The sequence below is a fragment of the Drosophila elegans genome, unplaced genomic scaffold, assembly GCF_018152505.1.
Source record: "Drosophila elegans isolate 14027-0461.03 unplaced genomic scaffold, ASM1815250v1 contig_208, whole genome shotgun sequence".
In the NCBI taxonomy this organism is placed as follows: domain Eukaryota; kingdom Metazoa; phylum Arthropoda; class Insecta; order Diptera; family Drosophilidae; genus Drosophila; species Drosophila elegans.
Genome location: NW_024545578.1, coordinates 6,936,495 through 6,952,534, shown reverse-complemented (window position 1 = coordinate 6,952,534; position 16,040 = coordinate 6,936,495). Strand labels below are relative to the sequence as shown.

General features: G+C 41.9%; 5 protein-coding genes across 9 annotated transcripts; 2 read left to right on the top strand and 3 right to left on the bottom strand.

Moving 5' to 3' along the window:
• Window positions 1-414: 414 nt before the first annotated feature.
• LOC108146237 (lon protease homolog, mitochondrial) lies at window positions 415-4,786 on the top strand. Of its 2 annotated transcripts, none has more exons than XM_017272166.1 (9): window positions 415-864; window positions 1,339-1,594; window positions 1,713-2,127; window positions 2,187-2,316; window positions 2,375-2,679; window positions 2,736-3,158; window positions 3,220-3,948; window positions 4,163-4,352; window positions 4,415-4,786. In XM_017272166.1, the coding sequence occupies exons 1-9, from the start codon at window positions 520-522 to the stop codon at window positions 4,649-4,651; spliced, it is 3,030 nt and encodes a 1,009-aa protein (XP_017127655.1). In that variant the 5' UTR covers window positions 415-519; the 3' UTR covers window positions 4,652-4,786. The 2 variants fall into 2 exon arrangements, with proteins under 2 accessions (XP_017127655.1, XP_017127654.1); XM_017272165.1 differs by having other exon boundaries at window positions 1,659-2,127.
• LOC108146238 (trypsin-1) lies at window positions 4,672-7,612 on the bottom strand. The gene is made up of 5 exons (XM_017272168.2): window positions 7,296-7,612; window positions 6,799-6,953; window positions 6,599-6,735; window positions 5,440-6,019; window positions 4,672-5,083 (listed from the first exon to the last, which is right to left on the bottom strand). The coding sequence occupies exons 1-5, from the start codon at window positions 7,381-7,383 to the stop codon at window positions 4,811-4,813; spliced, it is 1,233 nt and encodes a 410-aa protein (XP_017127657.1). The 5' UTR covers window positions 7,384-7,612; the 3' UTR covers window positions 4,672-4,810.
• A 1,139-nt stretch (window positions 7,613-8,751) lies between these two features.
• LOC108145680 (general odorant-binding protein lush) lies at window positions 8,752-9,660 on the top strand. 2 transcript variants are annotated; one of them, XM_017271237.2, is made up of 4 exons: window positions 8,752-8,787; window positions 8,837-9,124; window positions 9,188-9,338; window positions 9,390-9,660. In XM_017271237.2, the coding sequence occupies exons 2-4, from the start codon at window positions 8,903-8,905 to the stop codon at window positions 9,476-9,478; spliced, it is 462 nt and encodes a 153-aa protein (XP_017126726.1). In that variant the 5' UTR covers window positions 8,752-8,787; window positions 8,837-8,902; the 3' UTR covers window positions 9,479-9,660. The 2 variants fall into 2 exon arrangements, with proteins under 2 accessions (XP_017126726.1, XP_017126725.1); XM_017271236.2 differs by having other exon boundaries at window positions 8,778-9,124.
• A 115-nt stretch (window positions 9,661-9,775) lies between these two features.
• LOC108145693 lies at window positions 9,776-12,992 on the bottom strand. Of its 2 annotated transcripts, none has more exons than XM_017271251.2 (3): window positions 12,652-12,992; window positions 12,569-12,587; window positions 9,776-11,661 (listed from the first exon to the last, which is right to left on the bottom strand). In XM_017271251.2, exons 1-3 carry the CDS (start codon window positions 12,853-12,855, stop codon window positions 11,330-11,332), a joined length of 555 nt encoding a protein of 184 aa, XP_017126740.1. In that variant the 5' UTR covers window positions 12,856-12,992; the 3' UTR covers window positions 9,776-11,329. The 2 variants fall into 2 exon arrangements, with proteins under 2 accessions (XP_017126740.1, XP_017126741.1); XM_017271252.2 differs by having other exon boundaries at window positions 9,776-11,646.
• A 288-nt stretch (window positions 12,993-13,280) lies between these two features.
• LOC108146476 (transcription initiation factor TFIID subunit 6) lies at window positions 13,281-15,950 on the bottom strand. Of its 2 annotated transcripts, XM_017272494.2 has the most exons (5): window positions 15,000-15,950; window positions 14,769-14,938; window positions 14,253-14,708; window positions 13,555-13,834; window positions 13,281-13,492 (listed from the first exon to the last, which is right to left on the bottom strand). In XM_017272494.2, exons 1-5 carry the CDS (start codon window positions 15,882-15,884, stop codon window positions 13,406-13,408), a joined length of 1,878 nt encoding a protein of 625 aa, XP_017127983.1. In that variant the 5' UTR covers window positions 15,885-15,950; the 3' UTR covers window positions 13,281-13,405. The 2 variants fall into 2 exon arrangements, with proteins under 2 accessions (XP_017127983.1, XP_017127984.1); XM_017272495.2 differs by having other exon boundaries at window positions 13,281-13,834.
• Window positions 15,951-16,040: the final 90 nt, after the last annotated feature.

Genomic DNA, 16,040 nt, shown 5'->3' with positions numbered 1-16,040 from the left:
ATACCAATTTATTAAGGGCATGAACAAAATTTAACTTTACCGTAAATTTCTCTTAATAAGACATTTTATGCAAAATGCTAATTAAGTTTATGTATGTAGTAAGAATTACCAGCGATATATATAATACTGAAAGTTTAAAATGGTTTCTTTAATGAACAGATTACCAATTGGAACTGACATATTTGTTTTTTTTTGTATTTTCGGATTTTCTTGATTCCAATAACCTTAATTTGTAGCAAAATTCTCCTGCAACTCAAATCTTATTCACTTTCTCAATTTCATTAAATAGAAATTTCATAAATTGTGCAGAAAAGGCAAGAGACTTTATTTCTTAACTTCTTATTTCCCACTGATTCTGGTTCCACTGTGCAAGACAGCCGCAATCGTTTTGCAACACTGCCAGTCGCTGTCATTTCAACAGCCGTCACATAATCACTTCACACACAATTCGAGTGCAAATTGTTTTTATACCTTTTCTAGATATTTCTAAGTAAATTGCGAGTGGGAATTGCCATCGAGATGCTAGCCCGCGCCATCCGAGTGCGTCCCGTGCTGCGGGGCATCGCCTCGAAGTCGATGTGGACCCGGAACCGTCCCGTCCAGAGTTCGCTGATGCAATTTAGCCGGGATCAGACGACGCGCCTTCAGCGCTTCCATGGAGCCAACTTGCTGGTGCAGCGCTTTTACAGTCGCAACCGCGACGACTCCGACGAGGATATGATGGAAAACCAAAATCCCGTACTGATGTCCGATCGGGATCCGCAGCTGCCGGCCACGGTGGCCGTGCCGGATGTCTGGCCACATGTCCCACTGCTGGCCATGCGCAAGAATCCCCTTTTTCCGCGCTTCATGAAGATCGTGGAGGTAATGTTATCACGTAGCTGGGGAGGATTTGTTATGGCTAGCAATCTATCCAAGGGGTTCAAGTTTCCAATTCCGTCAATGTAGATTGAAGATATATGATTTCATATAGGCTTACTTAAAGCCTATACAATAAGCTGACTAGTTCCTAGAAACCAAGCCAATTTGGTATATATCCGTTTGTAGATGTTCCAGAACTTTGAATGTCTTATAGCTTCCTAGGAAAAAATATTGCAAATAATAAATGTTTTCTTGATTTTTAAGATAGTTTTGACCAATTTGTTGTGTTTTTTCAGTTGCTATTTATTTGATTTACTTATTTATTTGCTTAATTATATCCTAGCATGACAAGTTTTGTTACCTTATAGGTTTTATGCTAGGCACTACATTTATAGCATTATATCTTACTGATAGACAACTTTATAAATTATATTTAAAAAAAAAAACTTGTATTAATATACGTAAACTATACCCCAGGTCTCCAATCCCATCATCATGGACCTGCTGCGTCGCAAAGTCAAGCTAAATCAACCATATGTGGGCGTGTTCCTAAAGAAATCCGATGGCGAGGAGGAGCTCGTCCAAAATTTGAATGATGTCTACAGTCTGGGCACTTTTGCTCAGATCCAAGAACTGCAGGATCTGGGCGACAAGCTGCGCATGGTTGTGGTGGCCCATCGGCGCATTCGGATCACTGGTCAGGTGGTCGAAGATGTGCCACGACCAAAGCAAGGTGAGCTTATTGAACAGACATGCACTAAGCGCCCTGATCTTGTGACATATGTTTCTGCCCTTAGCGAAAATGACCACTTTGCATTATCCACTATTTAATATCAAATTACAAATCCCAGCTGAAGATCAAACGACTGATCAAGCGGAGGCGGCGTCCACGAAATCCAGATCCGAGACAGCCCGTAAGCCACGTGGCCGGGTTCCAAGGAGTCGGGCTAGCAAAATACGCGAGTCGGCTGCCGCCGAGGAAATGGTGCAGAGCCAGACACTGGAACAGCCACTGAAAGCAGGCAAAGTTGAGTCAGTGGGTTCGCCCAAGCCTCCCAAGGAAGGAAAACCTGTGGAAGGTACTGCTACCAATGAGGCGGGAGCCGAAGGAGAAGCAACGGCCAGCGCACCACCACCACCTGTGCTTATTGTGGAAGTGGAGAATGTCAAGGAGCCGTCGTACAAGCAAACCGAGGAGGTCAAGGCTTTGACTCAGGAGATAATCAAGACTCTTCGGGATATCATCACAATGAATCCCTTGTACAGGTATGCCAATTATTTTGAGGTTTATTTCTTGCTTATCTAACTTTTATATTATCTTCTAGAGAGAGTCTGCAGCAGATGCTGCATCAAAACCAACGAATTGTGGACAATCCCATTTATCTGTGTGACTTGGGTGCTTCACTTTCCGCTGGAGAACCAGCTGAACTTCAGAAGATCCTGGAGGAAATGGATGTAATATTGGTTACATTAAAATTAAAATATATTCTCAATAGGTTTATATATATTTTAGATCCCAGAACGACTGCAGCTGGCTTTGACACTGCTCAAAAAGGAACTGGAGCTCTCGAGATTGCAACAAAAAATTGGACGCGAAGTAGAGGAAAAAGTCAAGCAGCAACACCGCAAGTATATACTGCAGGAGCAGCTGAAGGTTATTAAAAAAGAGCTGGGCATCGAAAAAGACGACAAGGATGCCATAGGCGAAAAGTACCGCGAAAAACTGAAGGATAAAATCGTACCCGAAAGTATAATGACTGTTATTGACGAAGAGCTGACCAAACTGAACTTCCTGGAAAGCCACAGCTCAGAGTTTAAGTAAGGCTTGCTATATCACATATAGTTCATATAACTAATATATACGTCGATTCCAGTGTAACCCGCAACTACCTCGACTGGCTAACATCCCTTCCGTGGGGCGTTATTAGCACCGAAAACCTTTGCCTGGACAAGGCCACCGAAATACTGAACAACGATCATTATGGCATGGAAGATATCAAGAAGCGTATTTTGGAATTCATCGCCGTCAGTTCCTTGAAGGGCAGCACGCAGGGCAAGATCTTGTGCTTCCATGGACCACCTGGTGTGGGCAAGACCAGCATAGCCAAGTCTATTGCGCGCGCCTTGAACCGCGAGTACTTCCGCTTCAGCGTGGGCGGAATGACGGACGTGGCCGAGATCAAGGGACATCGTCGCACCTATGTGGGTGCCATGCCGGGCAAGCTGATTCAGTGTCTCAAGAAGACGAAGATTGAGAATCCACTGGTGCTCATCGATGAGGTGGACAAGATTGGCAAGTAAGTGGAAGGCTAAATATTAAATTATTACGATATAAAATTAAATTCTTTTCTTTTTCAGAGGCTACCAGGGAGATCCAAGCTCGGCCTTGCTAGAGCTGCTCGATCCTGAGCAGAATGCCAACTTCCTGGATCACTATCTGGACGTGCCGGTGGATCTCTCGCGAGTGCTCTTCATTTGCACAGCCAATGTGATTGACACCATCCCCGAGCCGTTGAGGGATCGCATGGAGCTAATCGAGATGTCTGGCTATGTGGCAGAGGAAAAGATCGCCATTGCTCGCCAATACCTCATGCCGCAGGCCATGAAGGATTGCGGACTAACGGACAAGCAGATCAACATAACCGAGGATGCCTTGAACATGCTGATCCGAAGCTATTGCCGGGAATCCGGTGTGCGAAACCTGCAGAAGCATATCGAGAAGGTCATTCGAAAGGTGGCCTTCCGTCTGGTGAAAAAGGAGGGCGAACACTTCCCGGTGAATGCCGATAACCTGACCACATTCCTGGGCAAGCAGATCTTCAGCTCGGATCGCATGTACGCCACCACACCAGTGGGCGTGGTCATGGGGCTAGCCTGGACGGCCATGGGCGGCTCATCTTTGTACATTGAGACCTCCAGGCGGCACATACGTCACGGCGAGAAGGCGGACAAGACTGCGGCCAGTGGAACCCTCCACATCACCGGCAATCTGGGTGATGTCATGAAGGAGTCGGCCCAAATAGCCTTGACCGTCGCGCGCAACTTTTTGCACACACTTGAACCCAAAAACTTGTTTTTGGAGCAAGAGTAAGTTTCAGGCTTAACATTAGTTTAGTTAAACTAGGTTACTATAATTTTTATATTCCAAATAAGGATGATTCCAGTTTCATGTGTGAAGCTAAGTTTAAATCAATTTCTTTTTTAGTTCAAGCCATACTTTACTTACATAGTTCATTTATTTCCGTTTATTATTTTGAAGTATAATCTATATTTTATATTATTTTCTATTTTTTATTTACAGACACATTCACCTCCACGTTCCTGAAGGAGCCACACCAAAAGATGGTCCCAGCGCTGGAGTCACCATCATCACCGCCTTGATTTCTTTGGCCACTGGCAAGCAGGTGCGTCAGGATGTGGCCATGACGGGTGAAGTGTCCCTGAAAGGAAAGGTGCTGACAGTTGGTGGCATCAAGGAGAAGACCATAGCAGTAAGTATATTAATACAAAACATAAGAAATATTTGATTTAACAATAAATTTCCCTACTATAGGCTCGTCGTAGTGGCGTCAATTGTCTGATTCTGCCGGTGGATAACAAAAAGGACTTTGAAGAGTTGCCCACGTACATTACTGAGGGCCTGGAGGTTCACTTTGCAGCCAACTACGAGGATGTCTACAAGATAGCCTTTGGCGATGCCACCGAAACGTCGACCGACAATGTGGTGGAGCAGGAGCCGCTGCAAAAGATGTCCAGTGCGGCGGCCGCCAAGTCGACGGCGTGGCCTTAATCGTAGCTTTAGCAAGGGGGTTTTTTCCGGGTGTTCATAGATTTTATTGATATCGAACGTTATCAGGTTAATTAGTGTATTTAGACCATAGCATTTGTTAAAGCTAATGCCGAGTAAATTGAATGTACTGACGAACTGCAGGCAGCGCTTTCTATGTATTTAGACATCAGCATTGGCCAGTATCCAGTCCAGGTAGCGGTCCACACGTGTGTAAATACCCGGACGACCACGCTCTCCGCAGCCAACGCCCCAAGAAACGATGCCGATGGTGACCCATCGCTGGTTGGGCAGCTGCACCAGCAGTGGACCTCCGCTATCGCCCTGACACGAGTCCTGTCCTCCGTCCGGGAATCCCGCGCACATCGCCGAGTCCGGAACATGCTGCACAAACGAGGCGCGGCAGTCAGACTGCTTCCACACCGGCAAGTTCACCTGAAGTCGTTAAAATAAACTATTATTTGCTGTTCCTAGTTTTAACAAATTTTCATTTATAAAGGTCAAGCCTTCATCGTACAAGTAATTTATTTTCTCTGCCTATTGAAAATATTAAAATCTTATATTACCAATTAAGGGTCAGTATTCCAGCTAACGAAAGCTCTTTTAAAACTTTTCCAAATTAAAATGTTTTGTGTCAACATTTTGTTCAGAGCCTTTTAGCTTCAATACTCGCCCCAAATAAAAATGTTGAATTTAAATTAACGTTCAGAAACTAGAAATAACCTAATATTTACGAAATAACAATAAACGCTGTATATAAAATGAAGATCAAAAATGTAGATATTACCCACCTCCATAAGGATGTTGGAATGAGGACCGCCAAACTTCTGGGTGCCCCAACCCGTGACAATGGCATTCCTATCCGACCAATCCTCGTTCACGGGCGGCATACAAACCGGCCAGATATACGTGTTGAACAGCGTGGCCCTGTCAATTCTGACGATGGCGATGTCATTGTCGTAGTTCTGCGGATTGTAATCGATGTGAAGCACCATGTTGGCAATGCGGAAGTCCCGGGCCCTCGTCTCGTTCAGCATGTGAGTGTTGTACTCGCCCAGACGGACAAAGATGTCCTGCTTGTCCTTCTTGTGGAGGCAGTGGGCGGCCGTAAGGACGTGGCGATCGGTGATCAGTACACCGCCGCACCACACGAAGGGCAGTCCCTCCTGGAGCAGGGCCGCCATCCAGGGCCACTCGTCCGGCTCGGCTGGTCGTCCTCCGGTGAGGCGCGGGAACTGCCTGGTCGTAATCCCACAGCCACGCTGCTCCGGCTTATTGACGATCCGCGGCTCATCCTTGTCCGGACTGGTCACGATCTGCGGACTAAAGCGGTTGCTGGTCGACTGGTCAGTGCAGCAAATGCCTATGGAGCTGCGGGAAGTAAAAGATAGTTATCGCAATTATGTTACACAAATTTGAAAAGTCTTAAAAAATATATAAATAACAATTAACACTGTTTGCAAACTCTTTAAAATATAATTTAAAAACTTGATTTGCCAGTTACGAAGACAAAATTTAAAAGTCTTAAACAATTTATGTCAAACGAAAAATGTAAAGCATTTCTCAACTCTAAATTTATTATATTTTTTTGAGTATATTTTTCAATAACATTGTTAAAAAATCTATTTATAATTTTAAAAACAAGCTTTAATAGTTTTATCTTTGTTCAACTAAGATTTGGACAATAAACACACTATCATAAATTATTAAACAGTTCCAAACAGAATGTATCAACTGTAACAATACAAATGTACTATATTTGTTAAACGGATTAATAAAAAAATATAAAATCCTTGAAAAGAAAAAGCGTATTAATTTGTAATCTCTTTTAAATTATTTTTATAAAATTATTTTCAGTTAAAAAAAATAACTAAGAAACTATGTGTTGTGGATTGAGCACTGGATCTTATCACTTGCTTTTGAATTCTTTTTATGGAACAACATACATACCTCTTCTCAATGATACAAAGTTGGGATACCAGGCGCCAGACATCGTTTTTAAGCTCCGGCATGCGGCAGTAGATGATGTGGCGACAACGACCGGATTCACCCAAAGGAGTGCTACAAGGTCCATAGTCCTTGTTCTCCTGCGATTAATTAAATTAAATTTGCCAATTATATGACCTTGTAATCAGTAGAGATTGACTCACCAGCAACTGCGAAGTGGGAGCTTGCCGCTTACTGAGGCGATGTCGTGACAGAAAATTGACGACTTGGTTCTCGCCAGTCCGATTTTCGTGGCTATATATCTGGTTCTCGGATTCGCCCCATTGAAACTCAGCATTGTCGCTGAAGTCGAGGAGATCTAAAATGGTTTATATATTTAATTTAATTTAGAGAGTTTCTTAGAAAAAATATTTAAAAATACAGAGTCCATTAAACAAGAATAACTTTGTAATGTCTTTCCAGATCATAAACTAACAATCTTTAATAAAATATAAATGAAAATAAATTATTTGTAATTTATTTTTTGAACGATAAATCCTTAATCGTATAACTTTGTAATAGCTTTCCAGATCATAGATTGACAATAAATATAAATGAAAATAAATTATTTGTAATTTATTTTGTATCCAAAATGTAACTATTCCATGCTTATATCGACTCACTGAGTTGTAATTTTTGTTTTTTTATGGTTTAAACTCACCAACATAGTCGCTGCTTAATGTTTTGCCGAATATCTGCTGCGAGCCAAGGCTTAATAAAACCGTAAAAGCCCAAAAAAAGGCCTTCATTTTGAGTTGTTTTCGTAAATGCACTGGGATTTAATCGCGTGCCGCTTCCGTTGCCAGCTGAATCAGTTCTGCCCTGTGTGCAATTCTCCAAAACGAGCTAGTGTGCCGATATGGAAACCGAAACCGAGCTCAGATCGGCTCAACTTACGATTTGAATGATGTACTTGAATAATGCTTTTGATCGTGTACGATGCGTTGACACTTCTCGGGTTTTCCTGGCTAATAAAGCGGCGTTCAGGCAAGTCGCATTCGCCTAAGCTCAGTTTTCAGACAAAAACGCTTTTTGGGAAAGGGAAGCGCCACTTATATAGTCAATATTATAAGTAGCCAAGTAAATACTTTCGTCTTATCTCTAGGGTGTAAAGCGAGGCACTTAAATGCCGGTCCCCTTTAATGCTTATGAGCTTCGACTTAGACCCAATTTCGTGTACTATCTCATTGTACATAGCTGACTAGTTGGTTTGGCAACATGTTTCCAGGGGCGAAATGAATACTGGCCAATAATGATCATCATCCAGTCGGATTCTCAATGGAAAACGTGATGCGCATTGCTAATGATCCGGTTCGGTGGGTTTTGATTCCGATTCCATAGAAGTAACATCTCCGAAATACTAAGGAAGATTTTATAAGTACATAGCTTATATTCTCTATTTAATTGCCTTTTGACGATTGCACATCAAAACAATAGTAAATCAATCGCATATGAAAACCGGAATTACAAAAAGTTGTTTAATGTTATATTGAAACTTTCTGCAAATATACTGAATATTTAAAGTTTAAAAATATAGACACATATACTTATGAAAGAATGATGTCTAATGAATAATGACAGCCATTTCGCGTTCACTAAGTAAATAAAATATGAAAACAAATACTACCAACCATTTAAACCATTTTAAACATGTTGTACTCACCATATAATATTTATGTTGCTTTGTTTAACAAAATATAACAATACGAATTGTGTCGTGATAAGGAAAATGTTGATAAATAAATAATTGTGGCCGAAAATACATTAATCATGAAAGCAACTAACCCTTATCAAAAATGTTACTGGTAACCGTTTAATTAAAATCACTATAAATTCGCGAATTATGTGTTATTATGTTATTATCAAATGGTTGTATTTTGTTATTTTATCAAACTGGAATTTCTAAATTCTCTCAAAAGAACGATCTGTTTAGTAAAATACTCTGCTGATTCAAATTCTATATTTTTTGTTTCTGGTAGAGCTTTGGTTGCTGAATAAAAGTTTTTTGGGTTTTAAAAAATGTATATTTACTTTGAAACTACTATAAATAGTCAGATAAAACCTGCAGTTAGATATTATTTTAGTATACATGCAATCGAGCTGTCAAATGTGCTATAGAGATTTTTTTAAAAATAGGTGAAAATGGCGTGCTGGTGCGTTGTTTAATTACTGACCTACCAGATTTAATTGTTATTGGTGCAGCCCCCTGAGGCAGCCTATAAAGATGCCCCACTCGTCAGCTAGTCGACGTATTTAGTTCCCGCCACCATGAAGCATTGGAAACTGTGTTCATCCGCCGTTTTGGCCATCGTCCTGCAGATTATTCTAGTGCTGCTGCCCGATCCTGGAAGGGCCATGACAATGGACCAGTTCTTGTCCTCGCTGGACATGATCCGTAATGGCTGTGCACCCAAATTTAAACTGGATATGGAAGATCTTAACCGACTTCGCGTGGGCGACTTTAATATGCAGCCATCGCAGGATTTGATGGTAGGAATCTCATATTTTTACCCCATCCTTTCTGTTGCCAATTTAAATTCTTTCTTCTTTCAGTGCTATACAAAATGTGTGTCCCTGATGGCGGGGACGGTTAATAAAAAAGGAGAATTTAATGCCGCAAAGGCTCTGGCTCAGCTTCCCCATTTGGTTCCCACGGAGATGATGGAGGTTTCCAGACGATCCGTTGAAGCTTGCAGGGATACGCGTAAGTTTTAATTATCCGAAATATTATTTACTATAGTTTAATATATTGCAGACAAAGGATTCAAGGAATCATGCGAAAGGGTCTTCCAAACAGCCAAATGCCTGGCCGATAATGGCGAAGGAAAGTTCATGTGGCCTTAGGAAAAATTTCAGAAAGTGTCCGTAAACACGAATGTAGTATTAGCTTGAATTTCCATTTTTTAAATATTAAAAATATAAAAATCTGTTGATTGGAAAAACAAATAGTTGTACTTAAAATACTACTAAATTAAGAAAGACGTCCATTAATCTCAAACAAAAATAAAGTTATCTTAAGAACATTACATTATTTTAGGCATTTCGGACCAATTTTTATACATTTTTGAAAAATATTATTTCCTTATAAATTGAAGTTTTTAAGATCTTAAACCTAGCTCACCCATAATTTAAAATACCCAATTTTTGATTTTAAACATTGTTACACTTTATTGCTGATATTGTTAACTAAATATAACAGTTTTATATTCGCATTATGCACACTTATACATTTCGTAATTTATAAATACTCAATTGGCTTAGCAACATATTTGAACTTAGGGAGATAATTGCATTTTTGGAGGTTATAAAATAAATGCAAAATCTTATACAAATTGGTTGCCTTGCAAATGTGTGTACAAAGTTCTCTCTTTAGTTATTTTATCGTATTCGATTTTCTAAATTTCGGATTCGGTATAGAATAGTGTCTTAATAGATCTCTCAAAAAGGGCCTCACAAAAATATATCCGATTAGAGCGTGTGTGGTGTGTGGTTTAATGGCATTGATGTTGGATGTTGGAGGAAACCTGTGCGGCGTTTAGAAAGTGTTTTTGTGTATGGTATATAACTAAGAGTCCAATAGTGTCCACATCTATATAGTAGTTAGTACATTGTTGTATATAAAATCAGTACACATTGATGCTTGTATATTGAACCGTTTGTTAGCTGGTTTTCGAAATATTCTGTAACTACTACACACACATCTAAATAGGTTGGTGGTACACTCCTAGTTGTACCCACATATAGGTATATATAATTTGATAAATCGTACAGTTATAATTAGGTGGAGATTGACAGCCCTGTTGTTAAGCTTAGGCATTAATTCCCCTTTGGGATTGGGATTGTGTAATGCCGTTGATTGTGCGTGGGATAGCCTCGAAAGTTGCTTGAAAGTATGAGGGTGTTCATATATATAGACTATAAGATATTTCTTTCATCCTCCTTCCCTAACTAACCTAAAAGTTTTTTGCGCTTCGAGTTTTCTTGGTTTACATTTCCATCTGGGATCACATTTAGGTTTGTAAAATCATATTGTATAGAGCTAAAGCTTTACTAGCAGCCTAGTTTTCGTTTGGCGGAGCAAGAATCTTGAAAAATATAAGTTTAAAATATTTTTTTACAACAATAGGTTTTAACCAAATTTGCTTTGAATTAGAAAATTTTTTTGATCTAAAAACTTTCTGAAAAAAAATATTATAAAATCAAAATCTGATATAACTTTAAAGTTTGACCTTTGAACTTCAAATAACAAAATAAAGTTTTCAGTCTAAAAACCTTTTTAAAAAACCTTTAAGTTTTGAAGACTCCGCCAAACGTTTATAAATTTAATAGGGATGACAAAGTTCTTTTTGCAGACAAAGGATTAAATGTTAAGTATTCGATTTCAACCTTAAATTATTTTTTTTTTATAAAATTGTAACCAAAGAAAATTTGTTTATTAAAAAAAATGTTATGTTTATAAAGCGGTTTCGAATTTAATCCCTTGTCTACTTTTTATCTTATACGATAATTTTTTGGTCTTCAGGGGAAGACTTGGAATTGGAATTTCGATTTGTGCTTTAGACGTTTTGAGCAAAGAAAATGCTAGGATGATAGGGAAATGATTGCTGATGTAAGGACTGTTTTCAGGGAGGGACTGGTAATAGTTTTGATTATGTTTTGCCATTGCAGGAGCAACCATTGTACGGAATTGCTTGTTTAGTCCATCAGTCGAACGCCGGCTTGAACATCATCGGCCATGCTGACGCCTTTCTTTTTTTTGCCCTCGCTGGCTGGCTTCTTCTTGGTCAGGACCAGGGTTTCCGGCTCATCCTGGGACTGCTGGCGCTTGCCATTTCCACTGGCACCTCCACCGGCTCCACCTCCACCGCCACCTCCTCCGCCTCCACTGTTGCTCCTCAACTTGAAGCGCGTCGTGGCTGCGGCGGCATTGTTGTTGGCACAATTGCATATGGCATCGAAGATCCGCACCACGAATCCTCGGGCTCGGTTCACCACCTTGCCGTTCTTAAAATCTGGTATGGCGAAACCTGAGAGATTAGTGCATGCGAAGCGCGGCAAGTACGAAAAAATACGAAAAACAAAGATCAGTGAGAGGCAAAATTCAAAGTTAAGTGCAACAAAATATGAGCATGCAATCGAGCTGGCATATCTGATATAATGGGTGAAGTAATGGCGTGCGAGTGCGCTTATAATTATCACGGATCCATACAATTTCCTTTGATTTAATTGTCACTTTTTGGAGGAACTATAAAGGTCTCCCTGTCATTGGTCAGTCGGTGCATTTTATTTCCGCCATTGTTAGCAACAACAACCAGACCTCAAATCGTATAATAGTCGATTTATAAAAACCAACACTTGGCAGGAACTCTTGGTAAATATCGCTAAGCGAATTGGGTTTTTGTGTGTGGATACAATAGAAAATGTATTTTTAATGAATTTACCAATATTTCCCGAAGACATTTATTTAGATTTAATATGCCATTTAAAAGTGTGATCGCCAAGTTTAATACAACCATCAACTTAAAACCCTTTACCAAATTATACCATATCTATTAGAAAGTCTTTAAAAAAAAACATACTCACTTATATGGGTGCTCAATATATTATTAATTATTATTTACACTATCTTTTCTTACTTGAGTAAAGAAATTATTTTGAAAGATTAAAAATGTGATACATATCTTTTCCCCACTTTTACCGATTTTATTTGCATCCACACACTTAATCCACCATCAACTTGGATTCATTGTTCGTGATAAGTACCTCTAATGCTTAGCTAATGGCCCTTATCCAAAAATCAAACATTCGCTGACAAAGAATTCAAGGATTTAAGCACAAAGGTCTCGACGGAATGGAGAACTGGCCACAAGTAAAAGCCATCAACTTAAAAAAAAACAGCCAGGAAACGATATGGACCCCATTGCGTATACTTACTCGGTCGCTTTTCCTTGCCCTGAAACAGAGATTGCAATTGGTTCACATAGTTTGAAAACTAAATGCAAATGAAAGTAGCCAACCTGTTGCGATTTCTGGCTCTCAACTGCCCGCCTGTTGGCCTCCGTCTCAGCCCGCAACACCACATCGTCGAGCGCTTCCCGCAGAGCTGCCATGTTCTGGGGACTCTGCTTGAACGCCTCGATTCTGGCCTCCAGCGACTCCGCTTCGATTCTGTTCTCACTGTCCGGCGACGCGGGCTCGGGATCCGCAAATCTTGCATGCATTTTCCACTGTTTTTGGTTTGAAAATTCCAGGAAATATCCTTAAAAAATTTCGATAGTACTGCTCCCGAGCTTTGTGCCTTTGTCCTTTGGCGATGGGTATCTACAAGGAGTGTTGAGCAGAGCGCTTTGTGCGTTCACCAAGGAATGCGGCGGAAAAATCAATAGCCATTCACTTGAGGGGCCATGCCCGCACATGCGTGCTGACTGCGTGGCCAAGCTTTTTGGCTTTGGGTGGGAGAAGTTTGGCTTTGCACGGAAAAAAATATATCGTTGACTTGAGAAATGAATCCAACTCAAAGTCTAAATACATTTGTTAAAATAAAAGTATAAGCGTTTGCAAAATCCCACATATAACTTAAAATTATAGTGATATTAATATATTGTTTCTTTCAATATTACTAAAACTTCAAAACATTCACACAACATATGAAAATACAGCTTTAATTATATTCTTTTCTCTTAGTGTGGTGACATATTATTGGGGTAGGTTGCCGCTTTCTTTGTTTTATTGCATACGATATAAGTATTCAGACTACGAGCTAAGAGCTGGCTACTCCAGATGCGAGAGATCGTCCAGCTCGGGCGGTGCGCGCACGATCTCCGTCTCAATGATCAGCGAGTTGGCATCTAGGGTGCTCTGAAAGATTCAACTGTTATACCATCAACTGCTGGCGCTTCGCTACCGGCAATAACACAAACATTATCGCTGCTCCGCTGTGCGGCTGACAGAAGGCTGCCGCTGCCGCTACCGCTGCCCATGCCAATGCCGATGCCACTGCCGCTCGAGTTTGAGTTCGAGTTGGAGGCATTGGCCCCATTGGAGGCCGCGGAGAGGACCACGCTGTGCGGCGAACTGCCCCGTCGCACCACCTTTGCCTGGCCCGGCTGCGGCGAGTTCTGTGTGACTATCACAAACTTTTGCGGCGGCTGATTGGCCTGAATGGCCCTTATTTGAGGCAGGGCCGACACTCCAGGGCTTCTGCAAGAGAAAGAATTCGAGAGATTAGAGATATCGCAAATTTAGAGAACATTTTTTTAGGAAACAGTTACTGAATTCTGTCCTGGATCACATTTTTACAACTTTCTTATGTTGTCTGGTTACTAAATGGCTCTTAAATGATAACGAAATGATTCTAGAAATCAGGAGAGTCAGGAAATCAAGTTGGTATGGGCTATGAAAGCTTATAATAGCAATTTGTAAGGCAATTCTACTTCCAAAATTATTCTATTTACAAAAAATTTTGAGTCATAGTTCCAAAAAAATAAAAGTAAACCTATCAATTTTTACATAGTTTGTCAGTAAATAATTAGAATAGTTTAGGTATAAAGATTCTAGCTTTTTCAATGGCTAAAGGAAAGGAATTACATCTGAAATAAATATGAAAACAGTTTCGTACCCCTGTCTCTGAGTGCTGGGCATGGACACACGTCCAATGGTGGTGGCCGTTTGTGCAGCACTCGTTATAGGTGCCGTGTTGATAGCGTTCGACGAAAGGGTGACAATGCTGGAGGCGGGGGCATTTCGTACTTTGACCACCGCCTGACACAGCGACGGTCCCAGGAAGCCAAAGTCGTTCTTGTAGTCCTCCGCCGTGTCCGGAGCAGGGCGCATTTGCTTGAGGATCGGTGGACAGCACTTCTGGAGCATGGCGCGTATGTGGCCGGCGGCTGTCTTGTCTGTGTTGCTGATCGAGGTGCCCAGCAGGTGGGGCTCAATGCGTTCCGATATGAACTTAAGGCGGGGTATGATGAACACTTTGATGACCTCGCCTCCCAGCTCCGAGAGGCCTGCAATAGATCCGTACAGCGAGGACAGGTGGGTCTTATCATTCTGCAGTGCCTTGCTGAAGATGCTGCAAGGGTTAAACAAATATAGGTTAAAGAGTTATTAAACTGGAGTGGCTTGGATTTACCGGGTAACTCGAGTTTGCAGGTTATTAGTCAAAGTGTTGAAGTTCTTGCAGATCTGCGCCATAAGACGGGAGGCAAAGTCTCGCAGGGCCCAGTGATTGTCCAGTTCGGGACGCATGCACAGCTGCTTGGACACAATGCAGGTCATCACCGAGGGTATCAGTTCGTGCAGCTAAGGGAAGATAAATAGGTTGATAAGTAATAAGACCAAATCAATCACTCAAGAGCCTTACGTATTTCTCCAGGAACAGCGATGGATTGTCCAGCAGTGCACGCACCATGCGCATGAGGTAAATGAGCAGCGCCAGATTATTCTGAACCACATTGACCTTAACGCCCTCGGCGATGAAGGTGCACATGCGGGGCAGCATCTCGTGCAGGCCAGGATCGGAGCCCAGCGACTGCAGCGCCTCACCGCGTCGCGGCTCATCTGATCCCACGCAGGCCTCGGTGATCTCCTTGTAGTACAGCTGCTGCTCCACGGACAACTCGTGCGTGGCCAGTTGCTTGACGTGGATGGTCTCCACGTTCTTGAGCTTGTGAATCTTGCCGGTTGTGGGCTTGCCAGCCGCATCTTTGTTTAGACCTTGATCGAGTTTAATCACCGGATTGACGGAGTCCAGGAACTGCGAATCCTTCGAGAGTGGAGGCGGGTTCTCTGGCACAGTGGGCTGGACTCCCTCGACCACAAACCAATGGGAACGCAGGGTGAGATCGAGGGGTATCTTAACCGTGTTGCTCGAGGTGATCTCGCTAAGGTCGATCTCTTTGTCCTCCGTGAAGTGCAACTCCCTTCCTCCGCCGGATGCAAAGCGAAAGGGTATGAAGTCCTTGGAGACGAAGCCATACTGTGGTTCCACATTCCTGACCTTCAGGGCCATGTCGATGTCCCGCACAGAGAGCTTCTGCCGCTTGGCGTGGTGCATGAATTTGGCCGCGTCCTGGACAATCCTCTTCAGCTTGATGGACACATCTTCCGCCAGCTCCTTGGCGGCATCATCCGATAGGGAGCCCACGCCGATGCTCTCCGCGATCACCTTCATGGACTCTGCCGAAATGCTGGAGCCGTACAGCATGCTGCTGGAGGCGCTGTTCGATTTCGACGCTTTTCCACTCATTTTCCGAGTTTTTACAAATAAACAAATACTTTTTGCCGAGCTGCTCGGCCAGTGTGTACACACCGCGAATTGGGGAATAATCCGGATAGTGATGCCGATTATAGCGCGGCATTTGGCTATTTTTATTCTAGCTTTACTTAATTCTGGCCATTTTTT